We start from the raw sequence: 8,998 nt of genomic DNA, 5'->3' as shown, positions 1-8,998 counted from the left end.
AAAAGTATGAATGTTTCCAAACTCCTTAATACAGATTAGATAATCTAAAGTGAAGAAAACTTATTTAATGTTATGTTTACAAATCGTGTCATTAGCTTTTACACTGTGGAGGTAAATAAGTGTTTCTTACTGATCGTCTATCTTGTGTTCACCCAGGACAGCAAATAAATGTAAAACTGTTTTAACGATAATTATAATGCAAAATCCAATACATGTGAATAATCCTACATGTAGATTTCCAATAAATTATGGATCAATAATATGTAAGTTTAATTGGGAAATGTGTTTTTGTGAGTGAACGTGAGTGAGAATGGTTGTTTGTCTCTCTTTATGTTGACCCTGTCATGGACATGTGACCTGTCCATCCCATCATCACCCTCTCATGCTCAGTATAGAGCAAGTGGAAGTGATGGATGTTGATCTAAAAACACAGAAAGATCTTCTGTGTGTACTATATATGATATATTAATCATACGCTGGCCTTATTTTAGTTCTTTTATGTTCATTATTTATTATTATGATGATGAAAAAAACATATTTGTCCTCGCTGTATTACAATGTATGTGTTTCAGTTGAATGTAATTTTAAAACATAATAATAATACATTTTATTTATATAGCATTTTAAAAGGTAATTTAAGTCCCTTATTATAATAATAACCTGGTATTTAAATGCATCTGTGGTGATCTGCTCTCTTGTGGACTGATCTAAGAACATAAATAGATGTGGTAAAGTTGCCAAAAGTCATCGGAAATTATGCTGCAACTGTCCGAGGAAACAGAAATACAGTACATCTGTCTGTACCATGAGCTACACTGTGAACCTTTGCATAATTATTCAGGCAGGTTAAAAACTAGGCTTGGCCATTTGTTTCTGAAGTAATTTGTTGAGATCTTTTTCACGCTCCACTACCGACGGAAGTTACCAGGAAATAAGCACACAGGAAGTGATTTGTTTCATGTCTAGACGGACGGAGGCAACAAATGACAAAAACAAAGCGTGTCGAGTATGAATGAATGAATGAATGAATCGTTTATTTCGGGCATGACAAGTAACATCTGCATACATCAGCATTTACATTCATACGCATGACCGAAAGGGACAGCGGGAGAAGCAAAGCTTATCTAGTCCCGCCCCCATTACCCATACAATTTTATTACTTCTTTTTTTTTTTTTTTTTTTTTTTTCTTTTTTTTTTCATGTTAACTTTCGACATTTTGGACGTCGCAGCAACAATAGCATAAGGCTGCAGTTCATCTCAAGTCAGTCAACAGACTACATGCACGGCCGTACATGTGTCCCTGTCGAACCATCACGAGCGATCACAGTCTCAAGTTGTTGCCTCGGTTCCGCCGATTTATTCATCCCTCTCTCGCATAGCTCACACTCAGTATGACTCGAAACACAAAGGAGTGTCTGTGAAAAGTGACAGAAGTTAATTCTACTACCAAAAAAAAAAAACAGAAGTTTGATGGGATGAACTCTTCTTGTCCCCACCTGCCCCTGCACTGCTGCTGTATACACACAAACGCTCCCTCTGTGGGGTCTAATAGTTTTGCTTGACAGTATGTAATGAGACCTGGTATTAACAACTGTCCTCATTAATGTGATCACACCTTGTTTAGACTGCAGACTAAATCTGATTTGTAAGCAGATGTGATCAGATCTGATCTGCGTGTCCATTCTGACATTGTCTAGTCTCGTCTTCTGCATGGTTCTCACATAGTTACAGGCCACGCCCCTGAAAAACAAGTAGTTGTAAACAACATGGACGACAGAAACTTCTACATCCTTGTTGTTGTTGTAGACACTTTAAAATCCTATCTGAGCTACCCGAGACGTTCAGATTGAAACAGATCCGTAAAAATCTGATCAGAATCACATTGGAAACCTCCTCTGTGTGTGGTTTGAAAAAATTGGGTCGCATGTGTTTCTTAGTTTTTCAGACTGCCAAAATAAATCAAGCTAGATACAATCAAGCATTCACTCACACGTTCACACCTACGGTCAGTTTGGAGAATGTTTTATGGACATGTGGGAGGAAACTGGAGAACCTTGGAGAAAACCCACGCACACATGGAGAACATACAAACTCTGGATCCGGGACATTAACCAGCAACCTTCTCACTGTGAGGCTACAGCGTCGCTGAGTCAGTCCATATAGTGGCAGAATAACAACAACAACAATAACAACCACCACCACCAAGATGGAGTTACACACTGCAGCTTTAAATCAGCCTTAAGACACAAAATGGTTGTTGTTGTTGTGAATTCTTCTGGGAACATCGTCAAACATTTTCTCAGTGGACGTCTGTGAGTGCGTTTAACTGCCCGTTGTTAGCGTCTTCTTCTCTGTTGGTCGGACAGAAAACACTTACTGTTCTGACTGAAGCGTCCACAGTAGAAAGAAGAATGACAAATTTACGACTGCGGGCCACTTACACAGGGCAATGTTTTTGCTTCGGGGCGACGAGACGCACTACAGACAAGCGCGTGAGATGCTGAACAACAGTGGGGGGGGGGGCTGCTGCCCCAATTAGCACTTGGCAGTAGATTAACAGGGTATTGATGTCAAAGCGTCTCCGTGGCCCTGCACAGATAGTGGCTCCATTCAAGTCTACAGAATACCATTTGCATATCGACGATACAAAGAATAGAATGCGGCCGTGTATGCGACACACAGCTGTGGAACCCTCGTATGAAAGAAATATTATCCCGTGCCTCAGTGGGTCTTCTCTCCACATCTGTCTGATGATGGCTGTGTGAGTGAGTATTTTGGGCATTCCAATTCAGGATGCCCCCAGGAGGCAAGAGACCAACAAGGGTCTCTGTTTCCTCCAAACCCCCCCCCCCCCCCCCCACTCCCTTGTCCTGTTTTCCCCTCACACTCCCATAGGGCAAGGGGCCCTCTTTAGAACTTAACAGACCTTCCACAAAAGATAATCTCTGAGACTTTAGTCATAAACCTCTCACTTGACCACACAGTCCTTCCACTATCTGTCTATCTGTGGCGTGCTGCTGCTGCTGCTGCTGGAGTTCACGGTGAAGGCACTTGTAGGACTGGTTTCCATGGTGTCATACCCAGCGTCGCTCCACCACTGAGGCACGCCATTCTCCTTCCCTGCGGCTAAAAATGCGACGCTTATTCTGACTCGGGCTATTGTGGCAGCCTCACAAGTGGCTCTCTGAGCAGAGAGGGGTATGGGGAGAGAGAAAGGGTGGGGTCAAGGTTCAAACCCAAGGCTCTCATCGGGACTCCCTTTCTGTTATCAAATTTGTCGAGACACAAAAAGGGCTACAGTCTTATTCCCAAGAGCATCTCGAGGGAGTGAACAGGAGGTTATAGGACAGCATTCTTTGCGCAGCAGCCTCAGTTCTGCAGCGCCGCTCCACAGGCAAACGCTCAGCTGCTGTGCAACTATTCCTGCTCCTCAAGCAACGGAACCTTCTCTTCTGTCTGAGGACATCAGGAGCTCTCGGGTGAGTCTTTAATTTTCCTTCCTTCGAATATCAATAAAACAATGGACAATTATTCAATTTTTAATGACTTTACTCAAAGTTTCATCTTGTATCACTTTAAATGTTTTACTTTAGTAGCACTCGTGTTTTTTGTTAACAAAACTGTCAGGTTTTTAACATGATAGTAAGAATTATTTTGTAAATGAGTCACTTTTATGATGTAAATCTAACTTTTTTGACAGGTTTTGATGAAGCTATTTTCTACATTCATGTTATTTGTGTCATGCATTTTGTGTGCTTTATAGAGACCAATTAACACAGTTGCAATCAAGATTAGATTAGATTCTATGTAGAAGCATCTTCCAGATTTTTTTGGAAGATGTATTTTAGTTAGTCCAACAAAAAAAAAGAAGGATCATATACATCATACTGTACTGGTTTGAATAAGAGCCAACACTCCAGCTGTGACAGATCTGACACCTAACCTCTGCAGTGGACCAGAGCCAGAACACTCCTCTCGTTCCCCCTCACAACACTCTTCACGTGTGACGGCTGCACAGATCACTGTAGATAAAGGCGCATGTCGGGATTGTCTCTCTGTGGGATTATCGCCCTCAGATCTGCATTTATGGAAGCGGTTTGAATAGTCGTCCGAGTCTGAGCCTGAGCTGGGAAATGCCACTTGCTGCGGGTCTCACAGAATCCACAGCACACATACAGTGACTGAAAAGAGCCATGCTGGTTCATGTGACCGCCTCCTATAATGTGCCCATAACGTCTCTGAACTGGTGAAAACGACAGTTCCAGTCCAGTCGGCATCATTTGACGACACGTCTCACTTTGGTGTTCTGTCTGCTGCGTTTATTTAAGACCCTCCCTACATGTGTAGGATGTTATCCCACAGATGTTTTTCTATTGTTCTTGGATCTTTCACAAATCCCAAAGTGAGAGAAAAGCGAGAAAAGTGCTGATATACGGTCGTTTGAGGCTGTTGTCGTTCGCGGCCCTCTCCCGTGCTGTGTGTTGATGTAATAGAGGATCAACACAAATTATAGATTATAAGGAGTGGCGAGTTCAAGCTCTGCGGGTCCACTGTTGATCAGTCTTTGAGGTGTGTCTTTGGGAGAATTGGACAATGTGTGCATTCCTGGAGAAGAAAACTGGAGATGATTTTGATTCATTTCAGGCCCAGACGTTTGAAATACCCAACTGTCACAGAAGTATTTAGTTTAATCCTAAAACTTTGCTTTAAAGAAGAGGTATGTGGAGGGCTTAGGCACAAATTCAGTATCTTGCCCAGAGTTTTAAATGATCTCTGTTTATTATGAGGCTGCAGCCAGCATGTGGTCAGCTTAGCTTATCACACATTCAACCTGAACCTGAAAAGTTATGAGATCAAAGGTCACTGATATTTTGAGAGATTTTCAATCGTGACTTTAAACCAAATCCGAGACCTGGACACACAAATGTCCTATTGGATGCTCAGTGGACTGAGTTCTCAGATAGGGTCAAGACTTAAAGGTGCCATATGTAAGAATGTGGCCAAAAACAGTTACTACACTCAAATTCAAAATACCCTGGTCTTTTAGGTCGCCATTGTAGCTCAGACGTAACTGGCAACCCACGGTTGCAGCTGAGACTCTACTGACTGCAATGATTGGCGCCACATGCCGAAACATAATTTCAAAACATAAACATGATTTGCAGTCTGCAAAATATTTTTTTTAATGCGAATTTTTGTCTGTACTGTTGTTGTTGGTGAGTTCAGTTTGTTATATGAACATTATTCCTGAGTCTCTGTGACATATTAGGATGATTTTTATTGCCAGTTGCTTTAGATTTATTACATAATGCACCTTTAAGGTTTGCAGCTGTAACTTACATAGTTTGGGTTGTAGCGGTGGGGAAAGTTTAATGGTGTCAACGTTACAAGATAGCGTTTTCCGTAGAGCGTCTTTGCCCCTGAGACGCGACAAATCTGATTCAAGATTTAATTCTGAATAATCAGTCGTTGAGATCAGTCAGATCGCGGTCAGACTTTGATATTTACTTGCTCAAAGGGCATGTCCTCATTAAGAAGGGAGACTGACAACTATTGTTGCCTTGCAGGCACCGTGACTAAGTCTGTCTCTGTGTGTGTGTGTGTGTGTGTGTGGGGTTGGGGTGGGAGTGGGGGGGTTGAAGGGGTGAAGGGTTGGGCCGTTTCCTGTCACTGAGGTCGTCTGCTGTCAGAATACTAACACTGAAAACACTTGCTTAGAGACGTTCTTCCTAAAAAAAATAGTTTAAAAAGCTTTTCTGTCTTCACAGCTAACCCAATGGAGTCCACTACCATGGAGCTGCCCCTGTCCCTGTTGTCCAATCAGTCGGAGACCTGTGCAGCAGTGGACACCACAGCTGAGAACACAGTATTTGGATGTTTCTACATCCTGGTTTTCTTCCTGGCGTTGAACGGTAACAGCCTGGCTCTCTGGATCTTCTGTCACCAGCGCGGCACGTCTTCTCCGGCGAACGCATTCTTGATGCACCTTGCTGTGGCAGACCTGTCGTACGTGATCATCCTCCCGCTCAGGGCCACGTACCACCTCACCGGGGGCCACTGGCCCTTTGGCGAGGTTCCCTGCCGAGTTGTTGGCTTCCTGTTTTATGTCAACATGTACGCGAGCCTGTACTTTCTGGCCTGCGTGGCGGCAGACCGTTACCTGGCTGTGGTTCACGCCGTGAGGTCGCTGAAGGTCCGTCGTGCTCGCTATGCTCATATCATCAGCTTCTGTCTCTGGGCTCTTGTTACTGTCTCCATGGCGCCATTGCTGGTCACCCACCAGACTGCAGAGGTGGACGGCGTGACCGTGTGTCTGCAGCTTTACAGAGAGAAGGCGTCTCGTAATGCTCTGATCTCGCTGGCTGTGGCCTTCACCCCGCCTTTTCTCGTCATCCTCTCCTGCTACATGCTCATCATCCGCAGCCTGCACCGGGGCTCCAGGTTAGAGCCGGCCGTCAAACTGAGGGCCCTGCGGACCATCAGTGTGGTCATCCTCATCTATGTGGTCTGTTTCCTGCCTTATCACGTGAGCAGAGCCACCTTCATCCTCGGGTACAACCACCCGGACTCGTCCTGTCAGACGCGGCGAGCCCTGAGCCTGGCCAACCGCCTCACCTCCTTCCTCACGTGTCTGAACGGTGCCATGGACCCGCTGGTTTACGTGTTTGGGGCCAAGAAGTTCCGCGAGACTCTGAGGCAAATGTTTTGCAAAAATAAGGCAGGATTATCAGGAGCCACCAGCGGAGAGTTGAAAGGAACACACGAGAGCTCCATCACTGCCAAGTCAGAGTTCTGATGAATTCAGAATCAAACTAAAGCAGACTGAACGCTTCTCCATCACAACCAAAGTTAGTCTGACTGTTGCTTTTGCCAAACAAAAGGCAGGGGCGTTTTCATCCAAATATCTTCTCCCCAAAACAATGTCCACCCTATAAAACTTTTCATTCCCCACTAAAATGAACTCCTCATATTGCATATTTAATTGTCCCATATTATAGAATATGTGAGGTTTCAATCACAATAAGATGAGTGGGTTAGGGGTTGGGAATTAAAACAAAAATTATATATATATTCTTATGGGCCCTTTTTAACGTTGGATACTTTGACAGATCACAAGAGACAGAAAGCACAAGTGTAAATAATCAAATGAAAGATGGAATTCGTTTTCACTTTCCTGACTTGCATAACTGAACAGAGTTACCATCAATGTCATCGGAATAATCTGCAGCTCATTCTGCTAAAACATATTAAAATGCCTGACGTGAACAAGCCACTAGCTACGTACCATCGAGTGTTGATTATGACTTTTAGTACTTGTGAGAAAATGATATCTGACAAATGTACTGTACATAGATAACCTTTACTACATATTTGTATCATGTACTGTTGCGCACTAATTTGTTAGCTCTCTTTATTTTTATTGGTCGACGGTGTTTCTGAGCTAAAAGCTTAGCTAAACGAGCAACATTTATCTCAGAAACACAGTTTCCTACACAGCCTCAGAGCTGGAGACTCTGTGCAAAGCTGTGCCAAGAACAGGAAGTTGAGAAACGCCTTTTCAAATGGCAGTGAACGCACCAGCATATAGTTTATTTTATGCAAATAGTATAGTACTTCTATGTACTTCTCATGAACAGCTAGCACATTAGCACCAAAGTGTGTTGTGTGTTTGGGGGAAACTGGTAATGTATCAAACATGCTTAAGGCTAATGTTAAACCATGATGTCAACTCAGTCTGAATTCAACTGGCACTTTGGTTTTTGTGTTTGAACACAACCTCAACCTGAAGGAGCTTTATATTTTTTTTGTGATAGTACCTGGTGCTTTTTTAGCACCTGCTCTGACGAGGTTCCAAGCGAGCTAAGCTAATGCTAAAATGTGTGACGTGAGAGTTTTGTTCCTGTCTGACGAAATAAGGAAACCGTGCAAACAGATTTGTGATGCCAGAAATACAACTATAGCAGCGCTAGCTAACAAACCGGCCAGAGTGTGTTTGGAAGAGGAAGCTGTCTATGCAAATGAATAAAAACAAAGTTTGTAACATGTGAAGGACAACATAGGGTTTTCCATGATATACTTTGGGTGAGAGACGGAGTCCTTCATTTGCGACTTCTCACCACTAGATGTCACTAATTCCTACGCACTGGACGTTTAACATGCACGACCGAGAAAAGGTCGAAACCAAGAAGGTGAACTGCGTTTATTTATTAAAGCACCATCATTAAGGAAAGCTGAACTAATGTGACTAAACCTGACTCTTAACATCATTTTCCAAATGAGTAATTTTTGAACCAGGCACCTGGTAACCTTTAATTATTTTAGTTGAAGTGACCTGAATATACTGCGATTTACACTGTGTGCTTTGACTGTTAACATAAAGCTCTTGGCCTTGTTCTTTTTGATGTAAGGTGTCTTTTTTAGAATCACACATTTATGTACATATATATATATATTTTACATTACCGTTTAAAAAATGACTTGAGCGTGACCAATCTTGATTGTACATAACAGTATTTTCCTCATTATCCAGCTTCCTAACTCTCTTTCGATATCCATGTGTTGTTCTGCCCATGTTCTACTGTGACGTAATATTTTACTGTGAGTAATATTTTGTAACCAGATCTACAAAAATAATGTTCGAGACCGAAAGATATGGTTCGCATTCTGTTTAAAGTTGTTAATTATTGTTTTTTTTTTTATCATTATTATTATTGTAAAACCTCTTTGCAGATTAAATATCACATCTGAAAAAGGCTCCAACGAGTGACTCACACTTTATTCCCTTTGTTTTATCGATCATCAAAGCATATAAAAACGTGTTTCAGCTGTTGCGTCTTGAAAAGAAAAGTGTGGTTTCACATCCTCTGAGCAGGAGAGCATGTGCCGGACGTTTACAGTACGCGTGACAGAGACTTTGACGCGCTCGCTCAGAGCGTGGCGAGAACCCTGTTTCAAGTGCAGGGACAGAAGCCTCTGAGGCCACGAGTGACTCATCGA

General features: G+C 42.8%; 1 protein-coding gene across 1 annotated transcript; it reads left to right on the top strand.

The window, feature by feature from the left end:
- Positions 1 to 3,450: 3,450 nt before the first annotated feature.
- gpr17 (G protein-coupled receptor 17) lies at positions 3,451 to 8,615 on the top strand. The gene is made up of 2 exons (XM_083887453.1): positions 3,451 to 3,480; positions 5,770 to 8,615. Exon 2 carries the CDS (start codon positions 5,778 to 5,780, stop codon positions 6,795 to 6,797), a length of 1,020 nt encoding a protein of 339 aa, XP_083743579.1. The 5' UTR covers positions 3,451 to 3,480; positions 5,770 to 5,777; the 3' UTR covers positions 6,798 to 8,615.
- The last annotated feature ends 383 nt before the right edge of the window (positions 8,616 to 8,998 follow it).

The sequence above is a fragment of the Microchirus variegatus genome, assembly GCF_963457635.1.
Source record: "Microchirus variegatus genome assembly, chromosome: 4".
In the NCBI taxonomy this organism is placed as follows: domain Eukaryota; kingdom Metazoa; phylum Chordata; class Actinopteri; order Pleuronectiformes; family Soleidae; genus Microchirus; species Microchirus variegatus.
The sequence above is the reverse complement of the archived record's forward strand: the minus strand, read 5'-3'. Positions and strand labels throughout refer to the sequence as shown.